The sequence below is a fragment of the Solea senegalensis genome, linkage group LG2 (genome assembly GCF_019176455.1).
Source record: "Solea senegalensis isolate Sse05_10M linkage group LG2, IFAPA_SoseM_1, whole genome shotgun sequence".
Classification (NCBI taxonomy): Eukaryota; Metazoa; Chordata; class Actinopteri; order Pleuronectiformes; family Soleidae; genus Solea; species Solea senegalensis.
Window position 1 is genome coordinate 29,985,393 of NC_058022.1, and position 21,639 is coordinate 30,007,031.

Genomic DNA, 21,639 nt, shown 5'->3' on the forward strand with positions numbered 1-21,639 from the left:
ACAGAAGTGAAAAAAAAACAAGAAAAGTGGATCGGTGTGTCTTCAGTACGATGAGTCAGCAGGTTTTTAGGTCTGAATTAAAGCTGCTGTTAGTTAAATTCTTTACTTATGATCATAGACTGTGTATGCGAAATGGATGTCATCTTCCAGTTTGAAAAGAGAAGCCACATCTGTGGAAAATCAGTAAACATTTTCCTGAGTGAATGGTCTCAATTGCTAGTTTCAGTTGTTTCAATGTACATTCTGCAAATCTTGTTCCCATTTAGATGAACATAGATGATATAGTATATATATATATATATATATATATATATACATATAAGTACGCAAATGAGTGGACGCCATGTGACAGCAAACCTCGAGGCTTCACAACAGGAGTTTGTTTTGCAACTGGAAGACTACGTCCATTTTAATTTACAGTCTATGCTTAGAATACAGCAGCAGCAGTGGACACGGAAGTTAGCCACAAGATGACATCCCAGACCACAGCTTTAGATCAACTGCACCGTGAAAACACAATAAGAACAGATAACGTAACAAATAGCACATAAATACTGAGCAGTGACTCTTGGCTGCTTTGACTGCACCATCTCATCACCCTGTTGTTTCCTGTCTGTCTTTAAAATAAAAGCACAAACAAAACTTAATAAATAGAATTAAATTCTGAGACTGAAGGTGATGGAATAAAGCAGGAGCTGCTCTTCAGCCCTGAATATGTTTCTGCCATATATAATGCTGTTCACTGAGTATCAACAAACACGTACTGTATGTAATTAATTATCCAACCACTAACGAAGTACGACACAGTGAATATGAAGCTGGTTTTCTCAGCCCCTCGTGTTGTTCAGTGCTGAGACGCTGATTTAAAAAAAAAAATTTTTTGTCTACGATGCAACGTCGCGTTACATAGTCAAGTGTCAAAGCTGTGTTGTGATTCAGCTTTAGGCTAATGAAGTGACAGATGGGGAGCTCATTGCAATCGCAGGATACTTTAATAACTCGCATTTCTTTAAAAAAAAAAAATTCTCACAGCATTAAAATGTTGCAAGATTTTGGTTTGGGTGTGTGATGGAGCTGTACTAACAGAAATGACGCAATCATTACAGGACATGCCTCTGGTGCATATTTGCAGCAACTGTTACACATGCACATAGCTCATATGGATACAGTAAGACATTAACCATAGACCACACCCTAATCTCTTTAAAACATACATCAAATGAATGCCCATCATAATAACGCGTGCTGGGCCTTGACAATAACAGTGCGTCATTTGTATTTTCTCACAGAATACTATGTAGCCCAAGTATGGACTAATAACAGATTAGCCCTATTTTCTTTAAGCTGAGAATATACAATGGCTGATGTGGTTAGAGGCCCACAGATGAAAAAGTTGACATGAAAACCACGTTCAAAAAATGTATTTAAAAGTCAAAGTTCAAGGTTTTTTTCAAGTGAGGTTGCACGATGTTGCCTCCTGTGTTGAGAACCAGCAACTTTTGCCACTTTATGTTGGTGTTAGACAGCCTTTTAAACTGGAAGCTAAAGTTTGTAAACCATGCACTTTGCTGCACCATAGTCCATAAAGAACATGCATTTTTAGCTCTCGAGGACACAGGAGCTGCTGATCTCCTGATGCCACTTTTTAGCAAGTTTGTGACACTGAAGTAAATCCAAATGAACAAGTGACAAAAGTGACAAAATATCACATTTGAACTTACTGATGGAGGCAGCAGTGGATCAACAACTCCTGTGTGCTGTGATGTAATGTTGATGATTTAGTCCATGGACTTTGGTGTAGGGGAATGAGAGGTTTACAAAGCACCATAAACTTCATTTTCCATTCAAAAAAGGCTGTTTAACAGTGACATAGAGCACCAAACATAACTGTGTTTTAGTTCAGTGTCAGGTTGTTTTTCAGCTCAGCAGACCTCGAACAACCTCACTTAAAAAAAACTGAACTACGCCCTTTAATGTAAAATAGAAATATTTCTTTGCTATTACTACAACCAAACCATGGACACATGGAGAAATCAAAACTGAAAGAATACACAATTAACACTGTTAGAGGTCATGACAGGAACACTGCCATACTGGAGTCATGTTTTAGTCTGTGTGAGCATGAGTACAGTGAGCTCTGGCTGGACTTCCCGGTCCACCAAAAAAAACAGCTGCAGATGTGAAGAGTAGCAGCTCCTGTGTGACCTCCTCAGATAATGACCATGTGAGAAAGAAGGTGGCAGTGTATGGGTGAAGATCTTCAGTCTGAAACCTGGTGATTTACGGATGATTTTCTCCTCCAGTCAGTCCGTTACATCCCATAGTCTAGGTGAGTAAGACGCAAACATGACTTCTCAGAATGATGCCGCATTCATGCCATGTGGGAAGAATTTCCATATCACTTTTGATGGTCTTGTACACTTTATTTGCACCTGACCACCTTCATCTCACTAAACACCCACATGTTATCATGTAACATTTGTTATCTTTTTGAAAAAAAAAATATAATAGTTATCACCACAACCCAAATATTCAAAGTCTCCTATTGTAGTAGTATTATTAACACAACAATCCAAAAAAAGGTATACATTATTAGTTACAGTTTCCTCTCCACATCTCATATCCACATGCAGTACCTGTCACATCTCACTGCTAAGTGGATTTTCCACTTGAAAGGTCATATCTCCCATCTTTCCCACAGAACATGAATGCAGCATTCAACTCTATTTTCTTTCTGTCATATGAAATGCTCGTCTACAGGACGTCACGGCATCTTCAGGCGCCAAAGTCTCCAAAAAACCCTCAAAGCTCAGAGAGTGTTGTTCAGGTCTTGACCAGACGCTCCAGGATGGAATGTTACTGTCGTCACTCTGCCGCTCCTCGCCCTTTTTTTTTCGTGGCTCACTGCTTCACCTCGGGGCTGTAGTCGGGACGACGAGTCTGGATGATTTTTGGCCGTGGTGGGCGGGGCTTGTCATCAAGGTCGCTGTCATCGGGGGCCGAGCTGTCGCCGCCGTGTTCGTCGTCACAGACATGGATAACGACGCTGGGGGTGGTGGGTGTGGCTGTGTGGAGCTCGTATTTTTCCCCTGGGAAATCGCACAAAGAGACTGGTGTCATTTTAAAGCTGCAATGCGTAACATTTGGTCATTTCTAGGTCATGCTGCGTGACGTCCAGTACCTGGTCCTAGTTTTGAGATGGCACACAGCAGGTCGTAATTGATGACGGGTGTAGCGTCATGAGCCTGTTCCCAGCCAACTGGGGGTGAGGCAGGCGGGGAGATCAGAAACTGCTTTTCTGGCTTGGGAGGCTCCAGACGAGGACTGCCTATGTGGACAGACTACAGGACAAAAGAACACTGTTAACAAATCAAACTGAAAATACACTCCACAACTTGGAATCAGATAGCTGGCTAGCTATTTAGCATGCTTAGGCATTGAAAAGGAGGGCACCAATACTGTTATACTGTTGTATTTACAGCAGGAGCCTCCATTTTGTTGGATCAAAGTTGTTGATGTGCGTTTACTTAGTATTGAGCTCTTTGGGGTTATATAGAAAATGTCATCAGACATATAGGCCCCCTTTTACACCTGGCATTAAAATGTGTTTTCTGTGATCTGATTACAATCAGATAGCACCTGACCACTTGTGGTGACCGGAGACCAAATGTCTCTGATGCATCGCCCCTCCACACAACAACTCCATGAGTGGAAATACATTGGTGGCCCCCAGCTAACATGAATGTGGTGACAAAACTGTGCAGGCTCCTCTGCTTTCATCGGTGGAAAAGCAAAGAGGAGGCCATACAATAGCACAACTTCACGTGCGGCTAACAATGCTAATAATATGGCAGTTAATGAACCAGTTCAGCCCAAATCTCTAAATCAAGATCTGATTGCTAGCTGGATCTTGAGATGTAAATGCATGTGGTGAAGCGCCATCCGATCACTATCTGATCGCAGAAAATGCATTCTAATGCCAGGTGTAAAAGAAACCATAGAGCCAGACAACTTGATGTCAGGAAATAGAAATGTGTCCCAGCAGCTTGTGTGTGTGATTCTTTATGTCAAGGCACAAGAGATGAAAGCATCTCACTTTTACTATCAGTGTACGTGAATTTCAAAGACATTACCTGAGCAAAGTAGAGTCTCATCTCTTTGCCATTGAAGTCAGTCTTATGCAGTCGCAATCTGGCCTCGGCTGCAGCCAGAGCATCACTGAAGCTGATCCTGATCCGCCGGAAAGACTTGAAGTACTGGAACTGTACCTCCGGGTCAAAGGAACGGAACAAGGCCTCAAAACTGGCCTGGAAAAAAAGAGGTGGAGAAGGAGAAACAGGATAAATCAGGAGAAATTGGATCAGCTCCTGCAATTTTATTCACTCAATTTGTTCTATTGAGCCCTTTGCATCTAAAAATAGGCAAGGCAGAGGCAGCCATGAATAGAGTTGAGTCGCTCTGAATAAAAATGACGAAAATAGCCTCTTTTACCAGACGCTTTGTCGGATGCTTCTCTTTGGTCTGCAGCCTGACTCTGTGTGTGTGTGTGTGTGTGTGTGTGTGTGTCATAGATGGAGAACAATGGCCTCAATATTAAATGGCCTTTTATAGTTACATATTCTAATTAAGAGGGGAAAATTAACCAGACAGTTGACCTTGGCTCTCATTTCCATGAGGACATACACACTCACCAACAGTCAATGAAAAACAGTGCACCTTCAACTGTGCTATTAGCAGCACTCGACCCCAGCTTTTCCAGCACAGCCATGTAACTGCTGTTTGTGTGATTATTATTACAACCAGTTACAACACACTTGTTCCAAAAATATGATGCAGCCATGGAAATATTTTGTGAACAGCTATTTTTCCAGTGACCCTGTCTTCTGCAGCGTTAATTTCTCAATTAATTTATTATTCTGTGATTCTGTTTAAAAAGAACTAAATGCATGCATGTGGCACTGTGTGACATGCACATGAAACCACACAAAAAACAACATAAACAAGAGTACAAATAGAAGTGTTTTTGTCTGAATCTAGGGCAGTATAATTTGGCTTCAACACCAGGAAGAAGTGGACCAACAGCTTTGCATATGTGCTCACATGACTTTGCATTTATGGGAGTGAGCAAGGATATACGAGCAAGAATATGTATATTTGCATACACAAATGCTGTGTAAACACACGGTAACATGACATTTTACTGAAAAATGCTGTGATGGTAGCCTTAAGACAAAAACCTCACCTAAGATGGAGTAAAGCCAATAGGTGGCAGCAGAGGTGATGCAGCGCATATCTATAATGTGTCCATGACTCATGCTATCACAACATGCATCATATTGTGGTCTCTCTATGCATCGTGATACGCATATTTTCATGAGGTTGAAAAACCCAGTAGTAGTTCACACTGACGTGTTAATGAAAAAAGAATGGTTGCACCAATCCAAAGATCACATGGAATAGAATAGAAGGAACTGTTGGCAACGACAGCGGCAGAACTCTGTCTCTTACCTGTGCCTCAGGATGACTGAACACTTCCTGGTTCATCACAGAGGCAACCAGGCAGAAGCGGTTACACTTGGTGGTCTTGATGTGCATGATGGGCGACCCCGGAAGACGAAACCTTCTCCACCTGATACCTGAGGTCAGAGCGCAACGGGGCGCTGATACAGACTTCAGCGGTGGCAGGGACAACGGGGGTGATGATGATGATGATGATGATGAGGATGAAGAGGAAGGGGGAAATCGGAAATGCGTTGCCTTCCCCAGGGTGACGGACAATCAGGAAGTAACAGATGGTCCCCAAAAGGAAACAGGTCCGCTTTTATCCAACGCACACATGGATCCTCTTTGTGAATCTGGAATTTGGCGATTGTCTTCACGGTTAAAGTCCTCAATGTTGGGGGGGAAAAAAACACTGAGCTGCTCTCAAAGAACCTCAGTCAACAATTGGCCTTCTAACCCACATTCCAAGGTTATCTAGTCACCTGCTGCAACACTTGTAAGTGAAGATTAAAAATCAGCGTCCTCCTGTCAGCGTCTGTGAGTCGACTCTGCAGCAGCCTGCAAACTGAAGGAATTTTCCAGAGATTTGGGCGTGTAGAGCTGAAAATGTCACTCAGCCTCTTCTAAGCTCACTCGCTCTTTCTCGCTCTCTCCTCCTGCTACCCAGCAGCTTAAATGAGCCCCTGCCAGCCGATGACGCATTACCCACAATCCCATCCCCTCCTCTTCCTGTGTCATTCATCCGTTCTTTCCCTGCAAGCCAATCAGCTGTGGAAAGAGGAGGGACACTATTTTGCTTTTTTCCATCCCATCCTTCTTTTGACAGATACGAGCTAATGCTGACTAATCAGACATAAAAGAAGGCCTGTGTGTGTGAGTGTATGTGACTGGAAAATAATGACATCACCACCTGGCAAACAGAAAGCACTGATCTGCTTTCAGTTGCATTTAAACTCAGACAAACAAAAAAATCCTTTGTTGAATGGAAAATATGTAACCATGAGCCTTTCACCTCTTGACTCACACACACACACACACACACAGATATCACCTGACTCCTGAGTGCACAGGGCAGGATGTGGAAAACACGTCAATCTTAGTAAATATGGATGAAGCAGAGAGTTTAACAGACAAAGACAAAGAGAGAGAGATGACTGGTAGAAAGAATGTAGGATGGGGGATGAGGGGATAAATAGCAAGAGGTGAAAGCTAGTGCTCATGGAAAGTATGCAGTTTGATAACATGCTTTTATGAGGTATTTATAGTGGAGGGTTTGAAGTGCAGCCGGTGTGTGTGTGTGTGTAGTCTAAAAACGAGGCAGAGCAGCCGATTTAACACACACCTGTGTGAGAGAACCCGAGCAATGTTTTGTTTTTGCGATGAAGCATCTACGCAACAACATTTACAAAGCGGGAGGAGATAAAAGTAAAAGCTGCAAACAATTAATCCATGTAATAATCAATTACTAAATAAATTAACTGATTAATGTTGCAAAAAAGGGAGTCTAAAAGAAAGTTAGACAAACACATCCAAAAGTCACTGATAAGCTTCAAAAAACTAAATTCATTCCTTATACAGCGCTGCTTCAATACTCCCACATCAACACAAATGCTTATGTTATGTAAAAAAAAAGGCCTGTCTGAACACCCACAGACGAAGCCTTTATGAAAGCTTTACTTGCTTACTTGCACTTCATTTCTGAAAAATCTGTGCAATCATGATTCTTATTTGATCCCATGGACAAAAATGTAGCAAAGATAAACTAATGTTGCTAAACAAGATCTGCCCAAAAAATAAATCGTCATATTTTCTCAATTAACTTATTATTTATTTTTTATTATTATTAGTTTTTTTGTCCAGAAACTGCAAATCAAATATATTCAGTGAACTGTCAAAGACAGCAAAGAAACCACACAGTTACAAATTGATTAATCGCTGCAGTCCTACATTAATGTACTTTAATACCACATCCGTTCACCGGGAACCCCTGTTAAAGAGTTTGGATCTCAGCTGATGATTCTCACCCCCAATAACAAAGAGGCTTGATCTTTAAACTGAAGCTGAACACTGGAGCAACTGGAGGAAAAGTGGAGTTTGAACCCAGGACATTATGAGTGTAACATGACCGCTAACACGAACACACACATGCAGGTTTATGCAGCTAATTCTTTTTAGGACACTGCTTTGACTTCCATTCAGTCTAAACAGAGCATTATCCCTAAACCTAACCATAACCAGTTAATACCTAGCTCTGACTTTAACCTAACTACAATTGAAATCTTAGCTCTAAACTTAATCAGTTCCTCGAAATGAGGTTCTGTCGCATTAGGACCAGGTTATTGGTCTCCATGAGGAGTACTAGTCCTGACAAGGTCAGTGTTTGTGCCAGAAAGGGTCCTAAATAGGTAACAAATACAAGTACACACACCCACACACTGCAGTGTCCTAACAGCCCCTGTGTTTTATTTAGAAGCTGAAGTAAATCTCAGCAGGGCACAGGCACTGACATCTGACAGGTGGTGTCACTCCAACAAGCCTATCATGTACTTTTAGACGAGCTTGTCCAGTATTTCTCAATCCTGGTCCTAGGAATCCACTGCTCTACAGGTTTTAGATGTGTCCCTGCTCCAACACACCAGATTCCAATGAATGGGTTGACCAGCTGAACCAGCTGGACAAGCTGATCATTTGAATCAGGCGTGTTAGAACAGGGAAACATCTAAAACATGCAAGAACAGTGGGTCACCGGGACCAGCATCAGGAAACTCTGAGTTAGTCGACATGATTGTAGAGGCCCACTGAGTGCAGGTGTTAATGCATGATCAAATTTGGAAAAAGTGTGTGGAAAATGAAGTTGTGTAATGTTGCTTAGGCTCCCTGACAGCGAAACTTGTCTCATGTAAGTGTTGTTTGTTGATGTTAAACATTACCGTGTGTGTGTATGTGTAAGGTGCTAATCATCTCCAGACCTCATCCCACTGCGGCTGCTGTGTGTGTTTGAGTGTCAAGCGTGAGAGAGTGTACACGCTCAGCCCTGCATTTTTTCCATCACGCTGTTTTGTTTTTTTTCATCTTCCCATTTTTTCCATTCCCTCACTTGACAGACAGGCGAGCAACACACTCACCCACACACAAAAACAGGTGTGCACAACAACATATCTTGACCACATACTGGACAGTGTTGTGTAACTAGCCAGCTGCTACTTTTTTATTGCATCATGCTCTTCTTTTCAAAGCTGAGATGAATACTGATACAGTGGTGGGCGTTTCACGAATACTTTTGAGAGGCAAATACAAATATTGATTTCCAGTCACCTGCAGTGAGATCCTGCATAAGACACAGTCAGTGAAAACATGGCTGGCAGTGGGGATACACAAAAAACTGTAAAAGGCTCACATTGAAAAATCTATTCCAGATTGGGTATTAGGAAAACTGAAGATTGTGTCACATTTGTGTCTTTTAGCTAATGTGACATGGGGGCTGCTGTCTACTGCTGTCGACCGCTGCCTGGCTTGGGCAGGAGCATACACAGCAATATACAGTAAGTGCTGTCTATGCGTCAGCACCTCATACAACTATCACTTCAAGTACTCAATGTGGCTCAATATGCTCAGACTAGACATCCTGGTTGTTCCAAACATTTTCCATTTAAAATGATGGTGGTCACACTATAATTTAATCTTGAGCGCAGTCAGATGAAGCGTTAAACATTTATTTTTACTTATAGGTGGATTCCACTGACCCCATCTTTATTTTTTTCAAAAAACACCATCTCTGTCCTGCCACGAAAGTTACACACTGACATGCCATTTCCTTGTGGCTTTAACAAAATTCAGTGTCTGAGCGGGAACAGAGGGCCTGGAGCACAATGACACATCCGTACCATCTCCAGCTCTGTCTGCCAGCTATTGTGGATCATTTCAGAAAATCCATCCATTTACTTCCTCCACTTATCCAAAGCTGAGTCACAGTGACTTTCAGAATAACAAAAGTAAACTTAGTGAACACAACTGCTGAGTCAGTTTATGTCCACCTCAACAAAAGACCTCAGATTCTCCATATGACCTGTTTATCATCAGGGTGACTGGAAACATAATTCTCCTCTGTCTTTGTTGAGCTTGCTCATCCTGTTGTGCAAGACTAATAATGCTAATAACCCTGCTGGAAACTGTGACCACACATGCTTAATCTTGATTTTAATGAAAATAATGGGACCGTGATTTGAAAACTTATTACGTCTTGGTGACCACATCCACAGCTGTGGGTGGGTGTGTCCTGTTGGTAAAGTAGAGGAAACTTGCCTGACTTTCCAGACCTACATCAGAGTTTTCCTTGACCTAAATCTGATCTTCCATGTTGGTTTACTACTGTCAGCTCTCTCCTGCTGTCAGGCTAAAACCAGTTTGACTTGCACATAACACTGGAAAAAACATTTAGCTTCCTGTAAACCAGACATTCGTGGAAGAAATGACTACACACTGAGAATATATTATTACCTTTATACACAAAAAAACTGTGATAGTTGATGCAGACCATGCATGAGCACTGTATATACCACAATCTGGCAATGATTACTTGATATCTGCCATGCCATCATGACGTCACAAGTTCCAGTTCAAGATTACGCCATTTTAACAATTGACTCTCAGCCTTTCCCAAACGGAAATAAAAATTTGCATCTCTTTGTTAACACCTACTCTTGTGCACCAAAGGCCATGGAGAAAAAAAAATCACCCCTCAGGAGTGGTTGATCCAATGTTGCCTCAATCAGTAAGTTAAAAGGAGGCAACTCCTTAGTTCCCACATGTTAAACACTGATTTTCTCGATGATGTTTGGTGCAGGACAGTTGTTTTCAAAGACTCAATAAGCATTCACACACCCTCAGCGGAATATTCTGCTATGTGATACATCAGCTGACCCTCAAATCCTTCCAGATACCTGGTGGAAAAGCAGCAGGATCATGGGAAAAATAAGGGGAGGAAAACCTCTCCCCTCCCCTTCTATGTTGTTTTTCCTTTTCCATCAATGTAAGCAAACTCCTAGAGCACATCATGAAACACTGGCCCATCTGGTTGTTCATATACCTGGCTGAGGAGGTACTGGGGGTGTGGAAAATGATCACAATAGCAGTTTGAGGTGAGCTGACTGACACAGGTGGTGCTCGTTCTGATTATGCTTTCCCTTGAAAAGCCTGTAGCATGCTGGACCTCAGGTGACTGCTGCACACCAAGTAATACCAATAATATTTTTCCACTGTGTGACTATTGTCCTACACTGTTAACACCCTTTACACACACAAAGATTAAAAAACAACTTCGCTAGTCACCTTACACTTTAATTTATTTTTTACCACCTACCTCCAGTGCTACTCTTGGGCTTCATGAGTGAGGATAAAACTAATCATCAGATAGTTTTGCTACACTATGGAAGTGAGCAGTATGAACTATTTTCACAACTTGGTCAATAACATTTCTTTTACGTACTACCTCCATCTAGTGGTGTAAATCAGCAGAACTTAGTGCATTGATGACAGAACATCTTTATATTGCTGTAACAAGGTGTGTGGAAATGCAAAACAGTGAAGGAAAATCATAGCAAGGTACCAAATAACCTCATTAATTGCTTTTTCTGTGATGCTGTTCACTAAACCTGAACAGAGAGTAACATTTTTTTTTGACCTGCTTAGAAACAAATAATGTTTATTATCACAATACACAGAGGCCTTTGGACAGCAATGGGCTGCTGTGGACTTATGCTGTGTGTTTATATAGAGAATGTTGAGTCTTTATTTTATGGCAAAGTATTGTATGTAGAAACTAATGGGCCGGTGTACCAAGTAGCCACTTAATTAGGTACACATGACACCAAATGAAGGGCAGAAGTGTTACTCTTTAATGCAAGAGCACCAAACTGAGTGTCACAATACATCCTCATCATCAATTTGCATTATAAATAGGTTTATATTGTGAACTATTTATTGTTCCATATCAAAACAAACACTTTCATTTAGAAAGGCACGAGCTCTTACCTTGAGACCGTCTTCAGTGAACAAATCCTCTGGCACTTTACAAGCTATCAGGGCGTTTGGTAAATCAGTAAATTTGACATCCACAGTCGCCTCATCACCTCCATTCTCTGACTTCTGCATCTCGATTTGCGGTTATTTATAGTGATTTCTTTGTAGAAAGAATATACACAGGACCGAAATAGTTTGAGCAAAGCATTGATATGTACACAGTTATAACAATACTTTGTGGGCTAACGTCCTCCAAAGCTAACACTACGTTTACTAATACGTACCATCAAAACAGATAGCGTTATATCATATTAACGTTTACGCAAAGCGGCTCTGATGTCTTCTAGCTTACAAGCTAAGGGACACTAAGCTGGCTAGCAGATAACTTATGCTAACCAGAAATATTAAAATGAAAACAGGCGCTGTACAAGACGTTCCGCGATTTTCTGTTACGAGTGAATAACGTCGTCTGACAGTCGATGTTGACTTCAACTAAAACAGCATAATACTGTAGAATTAACTGTAAATAAACCTCTCGGATAATTGTGTTAGCATGACGTACGGCGTAAAGGAAACCACGTATGTGAAGCAGCAGCCGTGTTTCCGGTTTTTGTTTTGTAGTATTTTGTCAATAATTAGTCAATAATAATTATACATAATGAAAATATTCACCTTTCACAGAAATTTGCAACAAAAAGATAGACCATCAAATGCAAAAGAAAGAAAAAAACAAACACACAAAATCATAACAGGCAAACAGACCCAGACAACATAAACAGGCACTTTAACACTTGGGGTTATAGGGAGGCCTGTTTTTATTGTCTTGTGATTTTCAAAGTAAGGTGCTGTATAATGTATTACATGAGACAGAGATGTGATTAATTCTCATTGATAACCAAATACACAAACTAAACCACAGTCACATTTTCTACCCATTAGCATACATTTTGGATCATAACAATCAATTTTTGAAAAAAATTATATATTCTACATATATATATGTTATATTATATTATATTATAATTCACCGCAGTTTTGTACATGATAGTAATTTGTCACATTCATTTCAAAGAAATGCCATGATACTAGCAAGATCCAGTAATAACAAATCAAAGAGAAGTGGCATAGTTATGTACTGTCTGTGTGTGTGTGTGTGTGAGAGAACATCATTAAGTGGTCCCCGGGTGGCAGTGAGGTTTAAGCTTTTGGTCATGCGGGGATCAGCTTCCATTAATCCCAGAGAGAGAGAGAGCGAGAGAGCGAGCATCTAACTATACATAAGGTTCAGAACAGTTTGACAGCCCTATAGTAATAAGGAGTATGTATACAAACCTTTTACCTGTCGAATCATCTTTGAGGTTGAACTCTCAGAATACAGATCTTCTTTTTCCCTGCGTGGACATTTTGAATTACCTGGAAATTGTACTGTTTGACCAAGAATTAATGAGACTTGTACAGCTTCTTAAAGCCTTCCTGGATCTGGACTCCTCCGAAAAGCACCTTTGACAAAACAACTTGTGAGCTATTCCAGGATTTGTGTTATCTTGTGACTTTGGAAAACCCCTTTTTCTACTCTTTGCGTTGAAACAATTATTTGTGCTTATTTTCTGAGATAGTCCACTGGGTTTATTTTTGAACCTTGTCCTCAAGAAGATTACCTTCTGGATCAAATCTCGGAACAGTTGCCCTTCTTCACTTGAGTCTCAGCACCTCTCAAATAAATCTGTTCCATTCTATACATTTGAGATCTTGTGGAACTGCTCATCAAGTCTGGATGTTTTGACAATAATACTTCATAGGTAAGTGTGCTATCTTTAATATAACATTTCCATGGCTCAATCAGGCTCATACCCAAACCAAGACCCATCACACCGTGCCATCGTCCACAGCCCACTGGGTATTTGTTCAGACCTGGATACCCAGATAAGAAGAGAGGATGAGGAAGGAGAAGAGGAAGAGGATGAAGTGGAACTAGCTGAGGAGGTAGGGGAGGATGTTTTAATGATGGCTGAAACAGGAGTGAGGCAAGCCAATGTAGAAAGTGGACCACAGGGTGAAAGTCGGGAAGTGAGGATGATACAAGTGGACCTTGTACCGAATGGAGTAATAGGAGATGGGGAGGAAAGAGGTGACACACTGAAAGAAAATGGCGAGGGAGGGGAAGAAAATGTAGATGAGGAGCATGCAACAGAAAGAGAAGGTCCAGGCGAGGGTGAGGAAGAGTCTGAAGACACAATAACATTGATTGAAAGTCCATGTCAATTATCGGCATCCAGCATTTTTCATCAAGAGCAAGTAATATCAGAAAAAGAAGACATAAACGCTGAAGATAATAAACAAGAGGCAAACAAAGAATGTTCAGAAACAATGGCAAAGGAGGAAAAGATTAAAGAGGGAGGCGACGGTTTAGAAAACCAGATCGTATCCAATGCCACTGATGCAGAGACTCTTCAAGAATCCAGTGTTTTTGAAGATGAGTCAGAAGAGCATAAGGAGTTTTCCACTGATGACACAAATAGTAATCTTTTCGCTAATAGTGAAATGATGAAAACGCTTGAGGAACAATCATCTGAAGTCATCCCTGCTGCCACAGGCACAGGTGCATCAGTCGACAGTCAATGTGAACTTTGCCAAACCACAGTTGATGCAAATGGCAACACGATAGTGGACACGCAGACTAACAAGTTCACCAGTGAAAATCAAGATGGAATGAAAAATACAGACGAGATGAACAACCCAGAAAGCGGCAAACCGGAACTTGAGAAAACAAATAACTATATGTGCCATTGGGATTCCATGAAGATAAATACTGGTGATGAGAGACCTAACAACTTCATGATAGATGGCATGTCCACTTCTGACCATGTTCTAGATGTAGGAGGTAAAGAAAACCTAAATATAGACATGCAAGAGTTTTTACCCCCTGAAGGACTATTAATGGCAGAAGAACAGAATGAGGAAACAAGGTTGGGAGGGATCGACCTGAAGGAGGTAGGGGAAGCACAACAGGTTGAGGTTAATACTCAGGATGGGAGAAGAACTTTGGAAGAGGAGAGAAAGACAGGTGATTTTGCTGTTGGAGAGTTAATGGGTGATGGAGAAATGCAAAATGAATCTACTGCTAGCCTTGAAAACCAGTGCTTGGTAGGTCCTCCAGAACAGGCAGTGCAGTGCACACAGGAGGTACCTTCAGACACACAGCAAGCCGTGGATTTGGATCAGGTGATCAAGACCATTTATCTGGAGGAAATAAATGAAGATGAGCCCAATCAGCCAAGAGAAGAAACCACTGAGAATCATTCCACAAAAAATGATGATGATGATGATGATGATGATGTTCAGCAATATGTTTCAGAGCTCCTCGTAGAAGCAGTGGCAGACTGTTGGGGCAACTTGGGAGAGCAGCCAGTAGAGAAGGTTGTTCTAGAAGATAAGAAGGTGGCAGGATCAGTGGAAGAAGTAACAGTGGGGGCTCTAGAGATGACAGGAGAACCAGTTATTGTTTTAAACAATGACACTGAAGACATAGAGGAGAATCAGACCACTGTAACCCTTCCTCAAGATAACATAATGAAGACAAAGGATGGAACGTGTCAAGAGTTAGAAGTCGAGACAGTTAAACTTGGTGAAGAAAAAGCTAATAATCAAAAAGATGATAAAGGGCAGGAAGAGAAGGACAAGAAGTCAGAAGATGACAACAGGGCAGTTGAGTCAGATGGAACAGTCAAAGGGCTGAAGGAAGCATTGGAGAATGGGATCTTGTGTCCTGAGCCACAACCACAGATGACAGCAGAAGTGCAGCCTGATAAAGAGAGAGCACCAGAAAAAAAAGACTGGAGGAAAGATCTAAAATCAGAGACAAAGGACATCGACGAAACCAAGGAGGTAAAGACGGAATGGGTGAAGAAGGAAGCATCAACGGAGGAGAAACATCTGCCTTGTAGGGATGACTGGATAAAGGAGCTAAAGTCAGTGATTAAATATGAATCCTTGCCCAAAAAGAAAGACGGACACGTCAAGAGGAAGCGAGTGGTGCTGTTGGATGATGGCCATGCGTACATGCCACAGTGTGACGAGATGACTGAGGAGAGGAAAGAGGAGGTGAAACTGATTTCACATCGAAGAGTGAACCCTTTGCCTGCTGTATACAGGAACAGTAGAACAACCCAAGACCAGCACTTTGAGATTGCACTCTATGTCAAGGTAATGAGCCTTTTTTTTAAATTATTTTCCCATCTAGTCAATATGACATCAACTTTGATTTGTTTAGCATAAAAAAACAGGTCTGGCAGAAATGTTGAGCCTTGGTGCAGCGAAACGCAACATCATCTTTGTGTATGTGAAGCCCTTTCACAACATGCATGGGTGTGTGGCTACTTGATTCTTCATAACAGGAAGTAGCCACACGTTGTGCATGCATAGAACACATCAGGTTTTGCGGTATAGATCAGGTAGTGACAGTTTCTGTTTTGTTTCTTTCACTTTTAATGTCTTGCTGCTGTGGGTTGCCTGAACCAGGGTTCTGTTCTCTCTATAAGCAGCACATTCATAAACTGAGGTGAGGATAAAAGAAGCAGACAGCCTTCTGAGGAGCAGCAGAGAGGTTTAATGCAAAACAAAAGTACACTAATTTCCAAGAGCGGCTCCACAGATACACAGTTTAATCTCTGTGGGAGCTCGCATTCACACAATAGCTCTCTTTGTCGGGCTGCATACACTGAGTTTCAAGCATTTTTCTAGACTCAATTGCACTTCACAAACACACTTCAGACTACTTTTACTAACCTCCATTGAAAAAATAAAATAAGTAATGTAAAATAAACCAAATTACTTTTAAAAATCATATTTGACAGTGTTTGTCTTGAATGTGTCCAGGGAACCATGTTGAGGGCATTAATAACAGAATAGTACAACAGTGCCATGCTGTTGTCGGTAGCATGCAGGGTTAATCTCTGCATTCTCACTACAAGCTGATTAGCCTGCTGTTTAGTCCTGAGAGCTGTTGGTACAATTGTGCTGAAAACAAGGCATAATAACCTCACTATATGCTGCCAGGACACAAGCTCAGACTAAGGCTCGAGTCATATACATTTACGGGGAAAATAATATATTATAAGGCAGATTCTAGACTGCCATTAAAATCAGATTTGTTCTAATCACTCGGTGTGGCTGTTGATCCTTTGAGCTGCACTCGGCTTTACCGCCCCAACCCCAGCAAGCCCCGAAAATAAATGAAGGCATTCTCACTGTGGCCAAGGTGAGTCAAGTGAGAGGAGATCGAAATCAAGGAAGAAAAACAAACAAAAAAGTCAAAATGTGCGGAGAGTAATAAAAGGTTAGGAGACTGGGGAGAAGCAGAGATGTATGGAAGTGTATTGCATTCACTTGAAAAAAAAGAACTGAAATAATATATTTAGCTCAGAGTTGTTGTTTTGTTTTTGTTTTTTTTATTAAAATAAGTAACTCATTGTCTATCATACAATATGAGTATGAGTTTTTGGTTCTGACCATAAACCATATATAAAAAACATACAGTATGTAGTCTTCTGGTTTGTTCCTGAAGCCAACCAGGATATAAGATTACATTAAATCTTACATTTTTTTTCAGTTAACACGTTCTCGAGGAGTTAATGGTCTCACTCACTAGTTTCAGTTTCAGGTTTTCTTCAATAGAATATGATTTTTATTATTTTCCCATTTATTATTTATTATTTTCCCATTTAGGGGGAAACCTTGAAGCTTCAAATTCCTCCAGATGAAGTCCTGTTGGTTGCTACTTGGTTTTGACTACAATTCATTCGCAAGTTATTGATCATGAAATGTCAAATCTGTGACTATCTCCAAATTTAGTGAGTAACTTCCAGTGTCTCATATCCAAAGCAAACTAAAAGTGGATTAAACTTGACCAAGGGGATCATGTTTTGCTTCTGTTAAATCAAGCTCTTGAGGAAGAAATGAAAGCCTCTTGTTTTTAAGTATCAGAGCAGAGTATAAATTAGCTTTTAATGAAAGAAATGATGTTGTTTACATGAACCTGGCTATTTTCAGGTGAATGCAATACAAACACATTTTGCCACTTAACAAAAGGCACAGGTGATTAACAGTTAACTGTGGAGGGGAAGAGAGCTGTTAAAGAGACTTGAGGAGGCTCTATGAGAAGAAAATGGTTGCAGCTTCATGTCACACTGAGTTCTTTTTTTGTGGGTTCTGCAGCAGAGATTCCATTGCCTCCTACTCCTTCTGAAATATGAGAGGAGCTCTCTACCGTGATTTTCACACTAAACTGTCCCATCACATTATAATGTTTACTTCTAGTTTAAGTATTAAAGAAACAGTAGAAAGAGACAGTGATTTGCAGAAGACGGGCACATACGCCAAACAATCACGTTCATGAGATTCTTGTCTTTGTGGCGTGACGTGATAACAAAGAGTGATTGTGTTTGGCGGACACACTGACATACCAGAGAAAGCGGCGAGCAGATGATGAACAGCCAGACACAGAGATGTTTGTCATGGCTTCATCAGAAGATGATATGGGGGCTAATATGGATTAATTGCAGACTTTGGATGATAATTTCACTTATTGGGATTAGTGAGTGTCTTGTAGTGGGGTTCAAGTTTCCATACTGTCTTTCAAACCTAATGGAAGGTTGATCTGGTTTTGTTCACCATGTCCTGGTACAATGTTGCTGTTCAAAAACTTGGCTTCCCCACAATTGAGTTGTTTGTAAAGGTAAGAGATAAATGTATGTATTTATACTGATTATTAGCTAAAAATGTACAAAAAAACCCAAATATTAAAATTTCTGTCATGTGCAGTGCTAATGATGTGTTCTCAAAGCTCATCTGATTTTCATGAGTTTGCAACTGTTGGTGGGATTAGTGAATTGACAGAGAGAGGTGTCTATAGTTTAACATTTGTTTTTTATTCATTTGTATTTACTCTGTCATGTTACAATATCTGAAAGGAGCTAATGCATTCTCTCACTTTTGCACGGGCATGTGTGTGTGTGTTTGTGTGTGTGTGTGTGTGTGTGTGTGTGTGTGTGTGTGTGTTTGTAGGCGGGAAGTGATGGAGAGAGCATTGGGAACTGTCCTTTCTCCCAGAGACTGTTTATGATCCTGTGGCTTAAAGGCGTCATCTTCAATGTCACGACTGTCGACCTCAAACGGTGATCTACTGCACACAAACACACACACACTCTGAATCCCATTCTGTCCTGTTTAAACTTGACAGTTGTAAATGACTGAGATTTTCTGCATGCCGTGTTTGTCAGGAAGCCCGCTGACCTGCAGGACCTCGCTCCAGGAACCAACCCTCCCTTTGTGACCTTTAACGGTGAGGTAAAGGTCGACGTGAACATGATCGAGGAATTCCTGGAGGAGAAACTGACCCCACCGTGGTACAGAAACACACATTCATTCACACACAGTGAGGCTCCTTGCGTGGAATTATTCGTAATCATTACTCTTGACTTCTCTCGTGTGTCTTTAGCTACCCTAGACTGGCTGCCAAACATCCAGAGGCAAACACAGCCGGCATCGACGTGTTTGCTAAGTTCTCAGCTTACATCAAAAACCCGAAGAAAGACACCAATGTTGGTAAGAGAAGATGACAGAGAGGGATACTGTGAAATGAATCTAATTTTAAGGTAAAAAAAAGAAGAGATCTCATCAAACTGTACAATTATTCACAGATTTCCTCATCAGAGATATCAGTCTATTCTCCCCCCAGCCTTTTGTGAAACTGAGTTCAAGCATCTCAGTTCAAGTTAAGATTGTTCTCCTGCCCCCAAGTGGCCAAATGTATAAGTTAAAACAGTTAAAGTGTGGTCAGAAGAAATGTGTGTCTGTCTCTCTGTTCCTCTTTAATTCCCTGTGTCTGTGCAGCCTTAGAGAAAGCACTGCTGAAGTCTCTTCAGCGTCTCGATGACTTCCTGCGGACGCCACTGCCTGAGGAGATAGACACTTACGCCTCAGGTGACCTGCCTGAATCCTCCAGGAGCTTCCTAGATGGGGAGGAGCTCACTCTGGCCGACTGCAACCTCCTGCCTAAACTACACATCCTCAAGGTTGTGATTATTCTTCGATGATTTGTGTTCCCAGCCCCCGTCACCAACATCCTGTCCGTGTTATTTTCTTGTCTCTACAGGTTGTCGCCAAGAAATACCGTGGCTTTGAGATTCCTGCAGAGATGACCGGTGTGTGGAGGTATTTAAACTGTGCCTATCAGAGGGAGGAGTTCACCAGCACATGCCCAGCTGAGAGGGAGATTGAATTTGCTTACCTGGATGTTGCAAAGCGAATCAAATAAGAGCAAGAGTAGGAAAAGTAGGAAAGAACCTGAATGACTGTATCACAGTCACGGAGTACAGTACGTCCTGTAACAAATAGTTATGATAGAGAACATGAGAACAAGCATTAAGTGAATAATGTTTTGGAATACTGATACACTGAAGTGAAAGTTCAGGCTTTAACCCTTAGAACACATGTTTGTTTAAACATACAGTTTATACAGAGGCTATAAGAATGTGCAATATAGAGTGTTTTATATCCTTTTGCTTTTTTCAGCACAACCTAGGCAATCTGATGAAACAACTATAACTATATAAATAGAAGTACTAAAAGTACTCAAAATGTTTAAAATTGGACTGACTTTGTGAAATTTGGAAATACATCAGAGTGCAAAGTTCACTTGGCTCGCTTTTATGAACAAAAGAGAAGAAAAATGGTCTAATTTTGTGACTTCTGCGCAATAATTGCTCCTTTTATATTACTACTAAAAATGTGATATAAAATGAATCATAACTTTGACTCAACCACAAATAAGAAGATGAAAAAAAGCACATTTTTAAAGCCTGAATATGTGACCTATAAACACACATCCCCAGGATGACCATATAAGGAGTTGTGTATTATTCCCACGGCAAATTACCATGGGTGCACCTGCGAAACACTAAGGGTTAAAAAAACCTAAAGGAAGAGGAAGATTAAGAGATAGAGAAGAAGAACAAAGTCGTAGTGAAATTAAAAAAAAGTTTTTATTAAAAAAGTGAATCATTCTAACACATCTAACTCCTTAAGGTTGATTTCACTTTGTTTAGCAAGTGTGTGTGCGTGTGTGTGTGTGTGCTCTCACAGGTTGGGTTGCACAGCGAGCGGATGTTTCTTCACGCTAATCATAGAACAAGTCATGTATAAATCAGAGACTTGCTTGCAGAATTTACTCCTGATTCACTTTGTGTTCTCAGATGTTGGCAGGGCCAGATTCACTACTAAAAACACAGACATTTATACAGTAGAGCTTAAATATGACCACACAGTTTTATAGTCTATTTGAAATCACTAATCAACTTTCAATTCTAAACTATGACAATGTATTCACTGCATTTTAGTAGTTATAGTGATTGTAGTGGTAGTATTGTAGTAGTTGTGTATTAAAATGCTGGCAAGATGACTACAAACCAGTTAGGCAATGTGTCTATTTTAATTATAATAAAAATCAATTGATGTAATATGTGATAGGAAGCTGAATCATTAATCATTTGCACATTGACTGTGCAGATTCACAGTGAGGAAATGTGAACAGTTTTTGTTTTTTTTTACTATTTCTCCATGTTTAACTATATGGTTATAAAATAAAATGGCTCTTTCATTTAAAAGACATTTCTGGAATATAAAGATTTAGTCACTTGCAGAAATCGTGTTCACAGGACTGTTTAGATTTCTTTTTAATTCCTTGAGCGCAGCGTCATCGCAAATCCCACATTTAATCATTGGGGCAGAAGTGATTTATTATGTATTTACGCCATTTTAAGTGAGACGGTAAATCATCAACTAATCTGACGCCACTGATGCTGCTGTGTTCTGGCCTTATGTCCTCTCTGGAGGACGATATTTATTAAACTGATTTTATCACTTTATGGACTGTCTTCAGTGTTTCACTTACAGTTTGTGTATAAATGTCACCTTTCTATTCAAAGAACAACTAGTGCATGCAATTAAATAAAAAAATATTGGCCTGGAGTGATTTACATCACAGTGACATAGTGGTTAGTACTGGTGCCTCACAGCAAAAAAGTTCCCGGTTCGAATCCCAAAAGGAGATAACATAAATCT

General features: G+C 40.6%; 2 protein-coding genes across 5 annotated transcripts; one reads left to right on the plus strand and one right to left on the minus strand.

The window, feature by feature from the left end:
• Positions 1 to 377: 377 nt before the first annotated feature.
• Positions 378 to 12,092, minus strand: LOC122760374 (calcipressin-1-like). Of its 2 annotated transcripts, XM_044015502.1 has the most exons (5): positions 11,805 to 12,092; positions 11,533 to 11,680; positions 4,134 to 4,307; positions 3,182 to 3,341; positions 378 to 3,089 (listed from the first exon to the last, which is right to left on the minus strand). In XM_044015502.1, the coding sequence occupies exons 2-5, from the start codon at positions 11,650 to 11,652 to the stop codon at positions 2,902 to 2,904; spliced, it is 642 nt and encodes a 213-aa protein (XP_043871437.1). In that variant the 5' UTR covers positions 11,653 to 11,680; positions 11,805 to 12,092; the 3' UTR covers positions 378 to 2,901. The 2 variants fall into 2 exon arrangements, with proteins under 2 accessions (XP_043871437.1, XP_043871444.1); XM_044015509.1 differs by lacking the exons at positions 11,533 to 11,680; positions 11,805 to 12,092 and adding an exon at positions 5,509 to 6,905.
• Positions 12,093 to 12,778: 686 nt separating this feature from the next.
• On the plus strand, positions 12,779 to 20,347 carry LOC122760353 (chloride intracellular channel protein 5). Of its 3 annotated transcripts, none has more exons than XM_044015475.1 (6): positions 12,779 to 15,723; positions 18,583 to 18,692; positions 18,798 to 18,923; positions 19,016 to 19,122; positions 19,411 to 19,592; positions 19,673 to 20,347. In XM_044015475.1, exons 1-6 carry the CDS (start codon positions 13,351 to 13,353, stop codon positions 19,832 to 19,834), a joined length of 3,060 nt encoding a protein of 1,019 aa, XP_043871410.1. In that variant the 5' UTR covers positions 12,779 to 13,350; the 3' UTR covers positions 19,835 to 20,347. The 3 variants fall into 3 exon arrangements, with proteins under 3 accessions (XP_043871410.1, XP_043871426.1, XP_043871418.1); XM_044015491.1 differs by having other exon boundaries at positions 12,779 to 13,319; XM_044015483.1 differs by lacking the exon at positions 12,779 to 15,723 and adding an exon at positions 17,208 to 18,253.
• Positions 20,348 to 21,639: the final 1,292 nt, after the last annotated feature.

Excerpts from the sequence above, each read along its gene's own strand:
- LOC122760374 (XM_044015502.1), bottom strand. The coding sequence starts at position 11,652 with ATGCAGAAGTCAGAGAATGGAGGTGATGAGGCGACTGTGGATGTCAAA. Across the intron at positions 4,308-11,532 it reads TCACTGAAGACGGTCTCAAG|GCCAGTTTTGAGGCCTTGTT; the intron begins GTAAGAGCTCGT and ends CTTTTTTTCCAG. Across the intron at positions 3,090-3,181 it reads CATCTCAAAACTAGGACCAG|GGGAAAAATACGAGCTCCAC; the intron begins GTACTGGACGTC and ends GCGATTTCCCAG.
- LOC122760353 (XM_044015475.1), top strand. The coding sequence starts at position 13,351 with ATGGCTCAATCAGGCTCATACCCAAACCAAGACCCATCACACCGTGCC. Across the intron at positions 19,123-19,410 it reads GAAGAAAGACACCAATGTTG|CCTTAGAGAAAGCACTGCTG; the intron begins GTAAGAGAAGAT and ends GTGTCTGTGCAG. Across the intron at positions 19,593-19,672 it reads CTAAACTACACATCCTCAAG|GTTGTCGCCAAGAAATACCG; the intron begins GTTGTGATTATT and ends TTGTCTCTACAG.